Below are 16,811 nucleotides of genomic sequence, written 5' to 3' on the forward strand. Positions count from 1 at the left end.
CTCCAGATATTCGCAGGTAATACCCCAGAAGAAGGTACGCTTGACCTCTGTCCCGCTAACCAGACCAAACTATCCTCTCCCAACGCTAGACCTTGTCCGTATATGGCGCTAATGGTGTTGGTTTGTGCCTCAACACATATACTCACCATTCAAAACGCATGGTTAAATTAGACACCTAATTAGTGCACTACCCTACCCGGTGGCCTGTTGTGGTGAATTTGCGGGCGCGATGGGTGTAGAATCGATAATGAATTGTTTGCCCGTTACCCTTCGGATGGCAAGGTGCTACATCGGGGTACTACGGCACAACAAAGTGATATGCAAATTACACGTTTCGTCCCATATGGGCGTCCCGTGCATCTCATACAACTATACCATCTGCTGCGCAGGTGTGCAGGTTGCATCGACACCATGCCGGCAATGCGGATGCTGTTGAGCTCCGTTGAGCCCCGTGCCAACCACGATTGGGTACTAAATTAGAGCAAACGGTCGATTCGTTAAAATTGTTCAAATCACTTTCAGTGCATCCGGGCGCTCGTTGCTCCCGTGACGTTGTTTCTCGTGCGTTCATAATTAGTGCCGCAATTAAAACGGTTATTGTGCACGAAAACCATTGACAGAGCTTTGGAACGCGCGCGTTAAGTGATTTGAGCCAGCGTTCGTGGCAAGATTAGAGCTGAATTAGCTAAAATTGTTCGAAGGCCAGCTCCTGAGCCTTTTCCGCGTAATCAAGATGCAGCTCGCCGGACACGGAGTTTTGGCGCGGAAAATTTCCGTTAGCTGTAAACCATTAGTAATGATTAGTGCAGGGAGTCATTAGAATGCTCCGTTATGTTTACCTAGTTCCCAGGATCAGCAGTGGAATGCAAATGAGCTGGATCTGCTCACCGGGCGAGAGTGAGCAAACGAGCACATTTACCAAAACGAGCATCGTTGTTCACATTCGTAGAATAATCATGCGTTCAAGAATTCGGAATTTGTGAAACATTCCTTGCAAACGGTGATAAGGTTTCGGAAAATGTGCAATCAATTGAGGAGAAACTTTCTATTTGTTACACTATTTTATGCTCGTTTTTATTAGAAAAAAACAGATTTATCCATTAAGTAAAAAAAGGTATTTGTTCTTTCAAAGTTTTGTCTGTGCTTGGCTTGTTGCACTCAACGGCAGCGTAAGATCACAATTGAACAAAATGACCGACACGGGTTGTACATCGCGTTTCGCGAGCGAGAATGAGATGGGCAGAAAAAACAAATGGGTATAATGGGCAGTAACAAGCAAAAAAAAACAAAACAAACAGTACATTATTGCTTAAATAACGTTGAGTCAAGTTTGTGATAAGGAAGACATTTTTCGACGATGGATTCGCGAAGGGAAGTAACATTGAAGGGGAAACGGGCCTGGCCAACCTAAGCCGACCGCCGAAACACGGAGAATGATGGGAGGAAACCGGCTAGGGCGAGAGATATCCGGTCCGGTGCAGTTCAATGGATGCAGTTACAAATGATGCGGGTGGCGATAGTCGGAAGCAGGGGGAGAAGAGGGCCGCCACTATCGACGGTCTAGTACCAGTAGCCTCCGTAGCGGTAGTATGGGTAGCCTGTGGAAGCAGAAGCGAAAAGGCGTGATGTCAGTGAGACCCGGTCACAGCCGTTCTGTCCTGAGAACTCACGTGAACCCCATCCGTAGGAGTAAGCATAGCCCGGGTAGTATCCATAGCCGTAGCCGGGGTAACCATAGTATCCGTAGCCGAAGGAGGAGGCGCCCTTCAGGTCCTTGTCGTCCGCACCAGCTTCGAGCTCGTCGGCTGCGTCCGGCGCTGCGGCCACCGGTCGCGGCTCGATCTGCTGTCGGGCTGCTACCGGCTGCTGAGGTGCGGGGATGGCCGAAACCAGCGCAAACAGGGCGACAAAGGCGAAGAGAATGGTCTATCAGGGTGGACAGAACATGCCAAAAAATAATGTTACTCCGATGCAAATTAAAAATAAATGTTTTAAGCGATTATTCAGTAACATTAATGCTTTAATGCTCCTATACATTAACAAAACACTGATCTCAACTTCTTGTCTCAATCCTAATCACAACGCCCAACGAGCCAAAAGCTTCGCCAATCACTATGGCAACGATATGAAAAAGCACATTCGACGCGGCTCGAAAACGAAAGACTTCATCGATGCCAAAATTTAAGCGACGAACCCAAGTTTGCACTGCCAGTTTGCCACAGTCACTACGGGGCCTTTCCGCCCCGTCCGCACTTGCAATCACACGCCACAACTTACTGCTTTGAACGAGGCCATTGCTGGGGACGTTTTGGGGACGCTTTTTTGGTATTTGCTGCTGCAAAGAAACTCGTGCAATCACTTCCGAGCTGACTGTTGTGGGGCGATCGAGAACTGACTGAAGAGGAACGGTCTCCGGCGAGCTTATATAGCGGATAAATTGTGCTCGGCCGTCGTTCTGTGTGCTACTCGGAGTTATCAGCGAAGAGTGGGGCAACCGTCAGACGTCAGTCGTGAGGGAGGGCCACACTGACCGCGCGACGAGCCCTCGGCGAGGTTGTGAAGGGGGTCGCGCGCCAGCGCTAAGGGATGGTCACTGGGAGGGACCGTGCGGTACGTGTGATCAAATCGGAAACACATTTTGGCACATTCGCCTCACCACCAACACACCGGTCCGGGGCCCCCGGGTTCATTATTTTCCTTCGGCTCTTCTCTGAGGCGCGGAAAATTATGCGAAATTTTCCTAAACGCACATTAGTGGGCGCACAATTTGCAAAGCTTGCGGGGCGTTCGTCTGTTGTTGGGTTATTTTTTGTCATCTTCCTCAATGCCACCCGCCGTGGCAGGGCGGTGGCATCGTATGCTGCCCGGGCCCGGGGATTAAGATGACCACTAGCGCGCCCCACGGTAATGAGCCGCATTGTTCTGTGTTTCCCGGCGACCCATCACCCCCGTGCACTACAGCCAACTGCAACTGCACCGCGGCGGGTGCATCGGACTTCCAATGACAAACACCTCCCACGAGAAAACATTGGCCACGAAGAGCGCAGCGAGCTTCGAGACTCTTCGAGATTGTGGTGAACGAAAGTGGCTTCTCATGCTCATGCGCCCATTGTGGTGATGGCCAATTTTCCGCCAGCCAGCGCGTGGAAAAACCGGACGGCCCGGTGTGCGGGGTGGGCAGGAAAATGATATGCTAGCGAATGTTGGACATGGTCGATTATTAATTAATATTTATTGTTTTTATCGAACGGTGGCCGTGGGCCATGGGCCGAATAGTGTCAGTTCATGATTAGCATACGCGCGTCTGCGGCTGACATGACGGGTCAAGTTTTCCACTGTGCCGTTTTCTCGGCTTTTCTCGATGCGTGTGTGTGTGTGTGTGTGGGGGCTTTTTATGGATTTTGTTTCCCTCGCAGACGATCCCACGCATCTGAGTAAACATTGGGTTAGTGGGACGCTTCACCTTGGACGGTGTGGCGTAGTTTGCGGTTTGCTCGGTGGTCCGCATCGGTCCGAAAACAAACCGGGAGGCCCTTGACTTGCTTACCCCAAACCCGGGCAGCTTTGGACGGGCAGACAGGGCATATAGGTTAGGAAAACCGTCGGACGCAAATTTTGCAAACAGAAACATCGTCACCTTCAACATGATTACCTTGGCATGTTTGCGAAAACATCGATCCCAGCGTTTGGTGGTTCACTTAACGCGTTACGCACACATGTTAAGCATCCGATTTACTACGTACGGGATGGTTCGTGCGGCCATTCGGTGTTAGCATAGCTTTTGACGCAACATCGCAACATGTGCCTTGTTACATTTTGATAATTTAGGATAGAATACGTTCTTCTATTCGTCGTTGAAGTAACGCTGTAACCAAAAAGAAAGAAGAATTTTAAATTGCTATTTGTTTGTGATTGCGATAAGGACATACTATTTAGTGTTTACGATATTGTTTCTTTTGTTAACAGTTAAAATTGAATTCTACGGTTTATATAATGTTAAAAATTTTGTGTGCGGAATGGATGTTCTGCTACATAAAAGAATAAACATACTGCAAAAGTCCTTCGGTGAGGATATCTATTAAAGCTAGTGGCATAGATTTAGAAGAATAAATCAACTCTTCGGCTGGAGATCCACCGTACTGTAGATTGCACTGGGGAAGCATAAATGTATAAGGAACGCTATTACTGCTAGCATCACGAGCAACGAATTAAACGCCGCTGAGAACGCTGAGACGCGAATTTGATGTATGACCCACCAATCTGCCTCCATCAATCGTCGCGGCTCTCGCTGATGTTGGGTTATTTTAATTCAATTAATCCAACACGCGAGTGTTGGCGGCATCGTGCCGGGGATTGAGCCGTTAGCGACAGTTTAATCGACTTACAATCGACTAATCGAGCCGATACACGGACGAGCGCCCGATACGGATGCAGCAGTGTAATTGTATCGCATTATGCAACCCGGCAGCTGCATCCTGCACACCCGGAGCTGGTGCCTGGCGCGCGGTGTCATGCTTTCCCTTTTCAAGATTCACTCACTGCGCCCGCGGTACTCATCCCCACGGCAGGACTCGTGACGCGGGATCGTCCAATTCACGCGGCTGCCGATCGGGAACCTTGAGAACGCGCCGATCGATAGGAATGCCATTGAATGGCGCGATAAGGGCGCGACATGCGCGACACCGGCACCGCGGTGTGAGTGTGACACTCACGCTGCCCGATCACGCTGAGGCGCATTCATAATTAGCGAGCAAAGGCGCGCGCGCGCTCGCGATCTCTTTCCGCTTTGGTGAGCCGCGCACGCTGTTTACGCTTGGCCGAGGGTTGGCCGTCGTTCGCCGTGCCGTACGCTGGATCCGTTTGTTTGCCGTTTGGGCCGCCTCCTCCCCGAAAAGCTACCGAACCCCTTCTCGCACGACGCTCAATCGATCGGGCTTCCGATAGGCGGCGCCGGCGCACTTTGCGAAACCGCGCCAAAGTGGATCAGTACAATGGGTTGGCCGGCCGGGTTTGGGGTGTTTAGGTCCTGGTACGCAAAGGTACCGACTGACTGGCTGAAGGTAAAACTGATTAGAGCAGTTAATACTTCGAAGCTTCGAAGTTCACCCTTCGCTGAGCAGACGCTACGACATGAAGATTGTCGTCTTCTTAGAGCGCAATGTCAATGACAAGATCACTTCCGCATCGCGAGCAGATACGTTCATTACACAATCGAGACTTGGCAACCGTTAGAAAAACATTGGCAAGCGGTTAATGTTAGCGTCGTAGCCCTTTTCGCCCTTTTTGAAATAGATCATCTTTTTAAGAAGTTACGAACGAGAGTCCTTCCGGACAGTGCATTGAGCAGACGGAGGCCAAAGAAAGATCAATTGCACTTAATACGGGCTAATAAATTCACAAACAAAAATAAAAACTCATTGTTGAATCACGATCGACAATTGACGTTGCAAAAACCACGGAACCAGCGCGCACCTCGGAAGCTGCAAAAGGCCGTTCCATAAAAGCGAAAAGCATTTCGGTCATTTTATTGCCCACGTGTGTGCGAGTGTCCGTTTCGGAAGCTCGTTGCAATTGGTGTGAAAATGGTGGCTATTCTCTGTTACGCCGCTGCCGCGTAATGCGTAAGAAACAAAGCAGCAAAAGAAACGATCCACGTCCGTCCGTCCGACCAAAAGAAAAGCAAAAATCGGAAAACGGAACCAAAGTGCCATCCGTCGGAAACTCGTCGCCCGGGGAGGCGGTTCCGCTGACCGTTACGGGCACGTCACCAGCATCGCCATCCACTGTGATCGATTATATTTAATCCAGCCATTTTATGATCGCCATCGCAGGCCACCCGAGCCAATCGCAACAACCCACGGGCTCATTGATGTCAGTAAACCTGGCGGGCAGTAAATGATAGGCAGCGTTGGATTGCGCAACCAGAAGAGAGAAAAAATAACGCTGCCAACAATCGCGTAAATGTCAGTGTTTGGCGAGACAAAACAAGGCATCCGGGCACCTTCATTTTATGTGAATATATCGCGTAACAATTGCAACTTAATGCGATCGATAGGAATTGGAAACAATATCCATCGATTAGCATGCTTTAGCTGCTAGTCATCACCATCATCGTCGTCGTCGGTGGTTATTAAAACCTGGTCGTGGTAGCGCTTCTGAGGTCTATTGAAAACCAATATCTGGGGGTTCGTGAGTGAGTGGATCCCGGCCCAACGGCAGTCCCGAACCAACCACAATCCGATCTCGATCCCTACATTATGGCAAAATTAGCATTAGCAACGGCACGCGGAAACATCTGGCCGATCGACTGGTTTCGATGGTGATAAATTTTCATTCCTAATGCAATTACGTCAACCGTGTCGCGCTGCCGACTCGCGTGTCGTTCGGGAAGTCGTTTCTCTGGAACTCGCCGGCCACCGACTGGCTGGTGTCAAGTGGTCGGATCGGTTCGCGAAGGTCGGAATCGAACTCAATTATATGCTAATCGAATCCAATCCCGCAAACGGGAGTACAGCGATGCGAGAGGTGCGTGTGCCAAGTACCTCCTTGTTCGGCCATTGTTGGTCAAGGAGTCGGCAAAGTCAGAGTTGCCGGATGCAGTGCGCCTGGCTACGGGTGACACATTCTGTGGGAGCACTGCTCGGTTTGGCGTTTCCCGTCTCGATTCCCGCAATTTGCAATGGCAATGTTGGGTCTGCTGTTTAGTCTCGTGAATTACAAGGCGCAATGTATGGACAAACTTGGTTAGACCTCGATGGAACATGGGGTACTCGATATTTTTCTGTAGTAATTGTCTGAGTGAAGTAATTAAGTTTTAAAAAAATATTTTTATAGCAACTTTTTAGTTCGAATAACATAATAATAGTAAAATTTGAGCAGGAAAAGCTTTACAAGAATCTGTTTTCATAATTTTTACAAATCTTGACCATTTTCTACCCGGGCCATAACGAAGGCTTTACCATAATGTGGGAAGTAGTCGACTGTTTATCTCCATTCTACTGTGAACTTTCATTCTGCGATCCAACAATATGCAAAGACTCAAATAATTACGTTTCCTTCAAACGTTAGTATATTTTTATGGCGTATTATAGTACCGGTGTCTTTAAAATAACGTAGTAATTGCCATATGGGAGTTACTTCACTATTGAAAATGGTTGATCTTGTGAGGCAAGCTAACCAAACCATAATAACATTTCAAACGAATCAAAGCTTAATTCTAGATAGACTTCTTGAGCCTAGACTTCTTGTTTTAAGTTATCCACCCGAACTATGTAACCTAAACCCCCAAAACGGAAGAGAAACTACATGATTTGTTGTATATTTACAATAGACGGCATCGTTTATTCAAATCGCACGGAACATTTGAGCCCAAATCAAAGCGATCGGAACCTTAGATACGGCCGTACATTTATTCTTGTCGACCTCGTACTAGTGGCGCTGCGGTTGCATAATCATCACCGGCTGTCGGCTTGCGCATTCCCAGGAGACAAATAATTCATTCGAGTTCTGCCCGTTCTCCGGTATCTACGCGGCACTCTCTCGTTGAACTTTCACGCCTTCGCCGGGCTTCGGACGTCTTCCGAAGCTTCCGTAGACTCGCCTGGCACCGATCGACGCAGAGTGTGGGGCATCAATGGACGATATGTGCTCACTTTCAATTAATACCAGCGTGGTGTGTACTTGCTGCCTGCCGCCGGGTGGGTCCGGGCCAAGGTGGGTCCGGGTCGGGTGAAATCTAACTCACTTTAATTAGTGAACTTCCGCGCCTGCCGCCTCATCCGTGCGCGCCGTTCACTTTGTTTTCCGTCGCAATTAAAACTAAATTACCGCTCTCTATCTTTTTTAGAGATGCCTCTTTCACTCTCAGCCAGCGCGCGCCACGTCTCACTCGTCTATGCTTATTTAGGGTTCTTTTGCATCTTATGACTCTCGGCACCTCGTTTTCTTGCTCACACAACGCCTCGCCTCACTTTCCATCGTCCGGTTTGATTGGGAAAGTGTTGGGCCGATGCGCTAGAGACCCGTTCCTCGGTGGACGTGTGTTGTCGTCTGGTAACTACTCTCCGAAGTCGTCGTCTGGGAAAGTCTGGATGGTGCTGGAAGTTCTATATAGATATGCTAGTAATAAATACGTTAGAGAACTCGAAGGCCTTCATCGGGATCATCGATGGTAGAACACCAGGACCTTCTTGCGGGTCTGTCCCGGTCGGGGCCGCTTGAGGACCCCGTGGGCCGTCGTGGGTTTCTTGGCCGACCGCTTCGCCTTCAGGAAGTCGAGTTGGTTGCGATTGACGGGCTCCAGCCGCTGGCTCAGGATGCTCTGCGCGACCGGTGGCTCCAGCGCGAGCGCCGCGTACGGTGGCCCAGACTTGTTGTAGGTCGGTTCCGGTCCCGTGTCACGTGTGTCTTCCACCACATCGTACGGTTTGATCGGTTGCAGTGGCTTCAGCGTGGGGCTCAGTGGTTTGCCTAACAAGTCGTCGAACGCATCCGCAATATCGTCCCGTCCCGGCCGCCCGGTGGTCACCCGTTGCCGCTCGACACTTTCCTCTACCTCGACCGCTCCCTCCGCGAGCTGTTCAGCGGTCCGGACGAGCGTTCGCAGGTGGGTGGCTTTGGTGGTGGTGCGCGGCTTCGGAGTGCTGAGGCGACCCTGCCGGACCTTGGTATCCGGTTCGTCCGCGTACAGGTCGTCGTTGGCGCGCATCATGAACCGCGGGAAGTACTTGCTGATGTCGAAGATCGGGAAGCTGACGTGGTTCGACAGGATCCCAGGGTTCGCCTGCGGGAAGCTTATTATCTTTGCCTCACGCTTGCGGGCCGGCTTCACTCCCACCGCCGCCTGTGATGCTTCCTGTGCTGCTTCGGCCGCCGGTAGTCGCAGGACGCGCGGCACCGCTATCATCAGCGTGTCCGGTTCGTCCGGTTTGGCGTTCTTCTTGCGCTGCTGCTGGCTGGCCAGGTGCTTCTTGATGTGGCGTATCACGTCGTTGTAGACCGCCACGGCCGGATTGGGTTGTCGAGTGGGCGCCGGAGCTGGGCCGGTTGGCCGCAGGCTCTTGCGCGGCCACCCTCCCACAAACTCCTCCCGGAACAGCGGGTTGTCGAGGGGTTCGTGCCCGAAATGGCGCACCTTCAGACACTCGATCTTGCCGCCCAGCCCCTGGAGCCGCTTGATCGGCCGAAAGCCATCACTCCCCTGCTCCGCCCCGTCACCGTCCCCGCCGGTAGGCTCCGGTTCGTCGGCAATGTTCACGTCCACCTCGTTGCACTCCACGTCGCCCCGGTTCCCGTACGGGCCGCCTCCACTGAACGTGGTCAGGTTCTCGGCGTAGCGTAACGCCGAGTCCACGTCGATCTCGCTCACCGGCCGGTTGTAGTACGGAAACTTAACGACGTTGCTGGGAGGAGCGACAATGTTAATGACCTCCGGGTTGTCGAGGTGCGTGTCCGGTAGGTACTGGGTCGTGTTTGCGATCGCCTCGTCCAGGAACCGGATCAGTTCGTCGCCGTGTAGCTCCCGCGGGTCGGTCAGGGCTTCGGCCAGCGGCAGTGAGTCGTTGCCGGTGAGCAATATAATTGCGACCTCATCCACCTCCCCGGATGTAGCTACTGTTGCTGCATCCGGATCCGCCGACTCGGCCGCGGATCGTTTGATGCGCGGTCGCTTCCGCTTGCGCCTTGCGGATCCTGCGTCCGGCTGCTTCTGCTGCTGCTCGAACTGTCCGTACGATTCCGCCGAGCCGTGGTCAAACTTGGACGCTTCGTGGCCCTGCTCGCTGTAGACGATGTTTTTACGAGCCTCCTTCACCCGCTCCCGGATCGGTCTCGCATCCTCGTTCTCCTCCCGTGCATCTTCTTCATGTTCTGGTTCGTCCGCTTCCTCATCGTTGGCGCGCTCACTCCGATCGTCCCGGTCTTCGTCTTCGTCGTCGCCGTCATCATCCTCGCCGTCATCTTCATCCGGACCTGCAGGCCGGACGTGACGCGTGGTCTCTTGGTGACGCACCTGCGTGTACACCTTCTTCGGCTCGAATGCCGCCGCCCGGTCCGATTCTTCGCGCGAATCCTCGAAATCTTCATCCGGAGCGTAATGCTGCCTGCGCTCGTCGGTGTCGTAGAAATCTTCTTCCGTCGAGGACTCGTCACCCTCCCGGCCGACCGGTACACCACGCCGATCATACTTCCGGTCGTTCTGACCAAAGTCGTCTTCCGACAGGGTATTCTGCTCACCACCGTTCACCGGTCCTCCGGCATCGCCCTTATGGACCTCACCCAGCTGTCGCTCATGTTCCCCGAAGTAGTCCAGCTCGTCCGGGATGGCTGCGGGCGGGGCACCCTCACCGAATCCAAACTCACGACCCTGTCCCTCGAAAAACGCCGCCTGCTTGTGCTTCAGGAAGTTCACGTGGTTGCGCAGCGTGTCGAAGGACGGTGTCTCCAGCGGCAGGATACTGATCGGTTCGAACATGATCTCGGGCGGAGGCTCCCGGTGCAGCGGGTTCACGGGGCTCGGCTTCATGACCGGCACGAACGGGGTGTCGTACGGTCCCGGGTTCACTCCCAAGGCCGCGGCCAGTCGGTTGCCGCCCGACTGCTGTTTGAACGCACTCTCCGTGTGTGACCCGGAACCCAGCCCGAAGGGTATCGGGACGCTCGGAATCGTGTGCGGGAAGGTGGGCAGCGAGGCGAAGCGCTGGCCACGCAGTGGCCACGGCTGGAACTTCTTCTTGGGCCGCTTCGGCCGCTCGATGTAGTACGGCACCTGGATGTGGACCACTTGCGAGGCGTCCGGCTTCAGATCCGCACTGATCCGGTGCAGCATCCGGGGACTGGCCGCTCCGATCATCTGCAGTGTCCGGGGAGGTTCCTTGCCCAGTGGCAACATCGGCGAGCGTCCCCCGGTTACACCCATCATCATCATCACTGCCACCATCAGTCCGTGCACTGGTCCGAGGGCCATTTCGAGAGCCGACACTGCAAAGCACCACCACACCACACTGCACTTTCCTGCGGAATGGCCTCACTTGGAGTCCGTCGTCCTTGGGCTCCACGTCCCTATCGATCGCTGCGTTTCTTCACCTCACTCGATGCACTTGCTCAGGCCTCCGATCAGGCCGAAGATCGCGGTAAAAATGTGCTGCATTTCGCCGAAACCGGGCGAGTTTTATAGATTTTCTCTCGGCGCACCGGCGGTGGGCCACGGTGGGAGTGAAAACTCGATCTCCGCGTGCTCCATTTCTCCCTTTCTCTCGCGCCCACCACGCGCCCGCTCGCTCGCTCTCGCTTTCAGCGAGCTGCCGATCTCCTGGCTACCGAGTGAACACGGAATGGGCGTCGATTTTCTGTTCATGGGGAACATGGGTGGCTTTGCATGGACCAAAACGTCACCGTCGTTGGGGATGGGAGATCCGGAACCTGATCGCGACCGCGGGGGGCTGGAGTCTAAGCTGCGTTGTTTATCCTTTCGGTCTGCGCGAGCCACACTTTCTGGTGCAACTTTCGATTTCGTAGCGCGCGTGCTCGCGCGATGGCACATTGGTGCCACATCCTGCCATCCGGGCGCCGGAAACACGTTGTGTAGAGCTGGTGTTGGTGGCATTGTTTTGGTATGCAAATGATCTTCCGATCGAGCGGGAGTGGGTTTGGTCCAGTGGATCGGTGCTGTGTGCTTTATGCAACACTGTGGCATCGGAAGCGCACATTGGACTCTGCGAACGGGTTGAAGCAACAATCGTGACAATGTGTGATATACTACTAGGGCCAAAACATAATGGGAACCGTTTGTCTGCGATTATCGTGGATTAGTGCATTATTAATTCTTGCCAACCGGACAAACTTTCAACAAAGAATGCTATTTGCGTAATGCTGTGCGTCAGAAAAGACCACATTTGTGGAGAGACAATTCTTGGTTCAACTTCCACTTAGTGTATTTGCATCACATTTCGGTGTTCATTTCGCCACAAACCAGAGCCATATCGTTCCGTAACCACCCTACCCTCCTGATTTAGTATCACGTGACTACTGGATATTCTCTAAACTCATTGGAACAAGTAGACATAGATGCATTGCACATATTAAGGACCCTTCGAAACACTTTCTATGTATTCAAGAATTGCCTTCAGTTCACGCAGCGTATTTGTTTTTATTTGGGCCATATCTGGGGAGTACGGTGATTGTTCAATCACATTCGTGCTATTTTCGGTCAAGAATTCGTTCACAATGATCGATGGATGAGCTGGATGCCATTATCGTGGCGCAAAAATCAAGTGTTGTCCTTCCCCAAATCAGGCCGTTTGTGGTGAATTTTCTCTCTCAAACGCTTCATAACGCCAAAGTAATACTCTTTATTGATTGTTTCGCCCTCCGGAAGGGATTCCCAATGAACAACAGCACGAATATAAAAAAACCGTCAGCATTACCTTCATTTTTGATCGACTTTGATGTTTTTTTTTCGATTTCGGCTCGTTTGCAGCGGTCCATGATGATGATTGTTTACTTGTTTGTATGTCATACTCGTCATCAGTAATTATGCGTTTGATGAACGTGGGATCAGAGATTGACCGTTCAATTTGCTACCTATTTCTGAACTCCAACAACAAAGAACATGTTTCAAGTCATAGAATTATACGAGAAAGTGTAATTAAATTCAAATACATAAATTTGGAAAGAGTACCGAAAGATGTTGAACAGTTTAAAGAGGCGTAGTCAAACTATCTACGCATCTTTTCAACTGTTTAAACTGTAAAACTTGCATTTTCAAGTTCGACTAGATAGTATTAAATAAGTAGATGATTAAATTATTAGATTAGGTTGTCTATTGCGAAGCGAAAGAGACGCACAGCCAGTTCAGCCCAAGAAACTGAAGTTATGCTAATAGCAATGTAAGGATTCTATTTTACCGCCGATTGGTCGATACATGGAAAAAGGATAGCTTAACTCGAAGAAAGTAAACGAATCGCTAACGCTTGGGTGCCACCGTTGGTTACGCGATTGAAACAAATCATCTATTCCGAATAAGCCACAAACGGTGGCGCTACGTTGGGCCCAGGCTCAGGTGGCTAACATGCGGCCCAAAAGCAGGCCCCTCTTTAATACGTCCACCATCCACCGGGTGTCGTTAGTTCCGATGGTCTCCGATGGTCCCCGGAATGGAAACATCAAGCTGATCACACACTCACCCGGATGATCGATCACGACGATGGCGACGACGACGCGGGCAGTGGTCTACCTTAATGGGGCCGATGGGTTGCCACGCGCGGTTTACATCTCACCAGCGCCAGCGTCAAACTGGCTACCACGGCCCATTGGTCAACCAGTTTCCTTTTTCCTGGGTCTGAAGCCACCTGCGCCGGCCGGGTGAAACACGATGCAAAACCCCCATCCGCCGGGACCTAATCTGCGAGTGGAGAGCTCACACCTAACCGACTGAACGATCGTATCAGAATGATCGGTGGGGAGAGTGTTAGGACACCACGCGACCATGGGACGGGTTCGCAAAGCGAGTTCCTGTTCGTTTTGCCGAACGAAAACAAACTTCACGCTGACGCCTTTCGCTTTCGTTTTACCTTTCTCCGTGCGCTCGATTGCTGGGATAGGGTTTTAAGGAAGGAACTAGAATGTTTAGAAAAACCCTAGCCTCCGTTTCCGATCGCGAAGAAATGGAGGCATCCAATGCTTCCAATTATGCTGTTAATTGTTCGCCGCTTCGACGTTCGTCCGCACTCCCACGAGGTCGGCGAACTTTATCTGCCCGGATCCGAAACTCTCCAGCTGTTGAATTATTAAGCGGTATGTTGGGCTGGGCTCCCAAGGAAACCCGGCCTGGCCGTGAAGCTGCCCATCGTAATTCATTATGCGAAGAATCACCCCTCGGTGCAACATAATCAACACCAAGGTATCCCAAGGGGGTAGCACCCAGATACAATGATAATGGTCAACGAGCCACGAACAGACTTTCGGTTTTCCGCCCATCAACAGCTGCCTAGTGGTACTTTGGGAAAAGTGTCGCTGGTGGCCGCTGGGTCATGTGCTTATGGTTTCCGTTTCGTCTATTGTTTCTCCAGCGCAATCGGCTCCTCGGTTTGATAGGGCTTCGGTGATAGGGCTAATTTCGGCAGAGTTAGCCGCCCAACATATCAGCATTGGCTCATCACATCGGCATCGGCGGTTCAATTTGAATCAATTCGCCGTTGCTGGGTGCTCGTCCACGATTGCATCATGGCGCGCCGCATTCCGAAAGATAATGTTTTGTTTTTGGGTGATTTTCTCGTTCGATTCACTTTCTTCCACGTTTTCCCCTGAATTCCGGTCGCTGCATTTTTTCTCACCGCACTGCGAAGGAAGTGCGAAAACAAAACCTTCCTTTGGCTCCATTTTTGGGGAGTCAATTTTCACCACCCATCCACACCCATCGGCACATTTTATTCGTTCACACTTCCCAGCCCCATCGGATCGGAAATTGACCACGACCATCAGGTTTCCCGCAGAAAGTGAGGAAAATTGGGTGCGTTCGGTTGGAAAGAGTTTATGGCCGTCGACTGACTGGCCGTTGGATGAGTTGGAGTGGAGTTTTTTTCGGGCCAGTCTCTGACGGGTTCGAGAAGTGTCTATTATTTAAGCGCGGCACGGAACGATCGGCTCGGCGAGTGTCTCATGATGGGCCTTTTCACACGTGGCCGGCGTCGGTGATAAAACTGCGGGAAATTTAAAACGTGGAATAAACATGATGCTCTTGTTTCGCTGTTTTTTTCTGCTTGTGACAATTATAATGCTGCGAAGAAGCTGTAATTAAATTAAACGATTTAGTTCGTAAGACTTAACGAGCTGCTTTAGAGGTGCGCAGTGTGTTGTGAGTGTCAAGGATGCGGACGAACCGTGCGCACGACGGCATCAAAGACGGCTTTGGATCGAATCAGGCGTTGAGACGCTCAGTTAGTTTCTGGTTGTTTCCAAATTGTGACAAATCGAAATCGTAACAAATAATAGCTCAGTAATAAAATATGGCACCGACCGCTGGGCCCCGCATCGACACAACTGCGCCCACGTTGCTCGTTGAAAGTGTTCTCAAGACAGCCAAAATGGCTCGCGATGTCGAACGCCAGCGAACGATTGTGCGAGAAAATAAAGAGCTGTTGAAAAAAATCAATCAAATCTTTCGAACTAAGGTTAGGGGCTGTAACCCTCGAGAATGCACCCTTTCGACGACGAACCGATTTATTTTTCATATTTGTAGGGGTTTATGAACATCGATTACAATTTTCGAGTGCATCAGAGCTTAAACACAGAAGTTCGTGAGCGAATAACACGAACAGTGGAGCGTCAAAATCGAGAAATTTGCAAACGGATCATGAGTCGGAAGGCCTCGGTGGACACTAATCTGCGTGCGACTAAACGTAACAGATCAAAATTAGGACCCCGGATCGGAGGTCATCGGATGGTGGTTAATTTTTGGGAACGCTCCGAAAGATGGCTGTGCCAGTTGGTGATCGAAGTGTGCCCTGAGGTAACTTTAGCCGAGCTACCCCTTTCCGGTGGTCGGTTGAAAATCTTTCGAATCTATGAAGGCACCTTCATGGTGCTCCATTCCAGCATCATCCAGCAGAGTACGGAGCGCAACATTAAGCTCGGCACTCTTGGGAGCGTCCCAAAAGGAAGCGTCTTGAAGCAGGAACTGGACGGTAGAGAATATTGTCTCATAACGCTTCGGCGTGTGGACAACGTTTCCGATGCACAGCTGTTGGGACTGGTAGCTGCGGGGTCGATGGACAAACTCGAGCTACTAAACCAGTACGGCTCGAAGTATGGTCGTTTGCTGGAACCTATCTATTTCGAGGTTACTAGTGAAGTAGATGAAACGTGTTTGTGAATAAGTGGAGTAGGTTGGATGCACTCAAGTGACTCAATATAACTCCTTTTCAAGGATATTTTCTAGAATTAGATACACATTGATTTATGTCTTTCACTTCAATACTGTGGCTTTTGAGGCGACCAACATGATGGATGATTACTACGGAGACAAATTTAAATTTTATCATTTTCGAGGTGCTTGGAACATGATTTATGGCAGACAAACTAAATTGTCGAACATCGTTTGTGAGTTTTGTAATTTATGTAGAGAAAGCTCTTTTATCCGGAAAAAATGATTCATTTGTTTTTAATCACTGCGGCTGGTGGTGATCATGCGACTCCCTGTTGCATAATGCTACTGCTTCCCTTCAAGGGTGCCGTTTCCGATCGGTGTAGCTCGCTGCTTTGCTTAATCGTCAGTAAACTTCGTCCCATGCTCGGCGGAAGCGCCGAAGATCGGCATGGGCATGGCCACACCGGAAGACGTTTCACACCGGGCAGGATTAACGATTAACGGCGGCGGTTTAATTTACGGTGCATCCAACGAGCCATCGGGCGTCGCCGAAAGCTCATCAAACATTTGATCACCAAACAATTGGTTATAATTAGGAAGATTGTCGTGACGCCGACGGAGCGCGGACGGCGCATAACGCACGTCTTGCCGGCACCTTCAGACGGCGAAGAAAGTGCGCTCCCAACGTGCGCTCGAAGAAAGTTCGTGCAGGTTGAGGGTTGGGAACCTTGGCTCAGCAGGAAGGTGAAACAGAAAGTGTTAAAACAAGCAAAACCGATACGCGCGTAACGCGAAATGCGTTCCGTTGCGTTTGGCTGCCAAAAACCGTAACGAACGTGTATTTTTAGGGTGACTGATTTGAGGCTTTTTGGATAATAAATGGCAATCAGACGTCGGTCGGAGTATCGGTTTGATAACACTGATCGGTGTACCGGTGTGTGCTTTCGTT

The 16,811-nt window shown here is 51.1% G+C and overlaps 3 protein-coding genes across 3 annotated transcripts; 1 reads left to right on the plus strand and 2 right to left on the minus strand.

Annotated features, from left to right (window-relative positions):
• Window positions 1-1,048: 1,048 nt before the first annotated feature.
• LOC128267566 (uncharacterized) lies at window positions 1,049-2,392 on the minus strand. The gene is made up of 3 exons (XM_053004431.1): window positions 2,278-2,392; window positions 1,671-1,926; window positions 1,049-1,598 (listed from the first exon to the last, which is right to left on the minus strand). Exons 1-3 carry the CDS (start codon window positions 2,293-2,295, stop codon window positions 1,561-1,563), a joined length of 312 nt encoding a protein of 103 aa, XP_052860391.1. The 5' UTR covers window positions 2,296-2,392; the 3' UTR covers window positions 1,049-1,560.
• A 5,769-nt stretch (window positions 2,393-8,161) lies between these two features.
• Window positions 8,162-10,963, minus strand: LOC128266884 (uncharacterized). Its single transcript, XM_053003673.1, has one exon. It carries the CDS (start codon window positions 10,961-10,963, stop codon window positions 8,162-8,164), a length of 2,802 nt encoding a protein of 933 aa, XP_052859633.1.
• A 4,039-nt stretch (window positions 10,964-15,002) lies between these two features.
• LOC128266885 (uncharacterized) lies at window positions 15,003-15,868 on the plus strand. Its single transcript, XM_053003674.1, has 2 exons — window positions 15,003-15,167; window positions 15,236-15,868. The coding sequence occupies exons 1-2, from the start codon at window positions 15,003-15,005 to the stop codon at window positions 15,866-15,868; spliced, it is 798 nt and encodes a 265-aa protein (XP_052859634.1).
• The last annotated feature ends 943 nt before the right edge of the window (window positions 15,869-16,811 follow it).

Source organism: Anopheles cruzii, chromosome 2, assembly GCF_943734635.1.
Source record: "Anopheles cruzii chromosome 2, idAnoCruzAS_RS32_06, whole genome shotgun sequence".
Taxonomy (NCBI): Eukaryota; Metazoa; Arthropoda; class Insecta; order Diptera; family Culicidae; genus Anopheles; species Anopheles cruzii.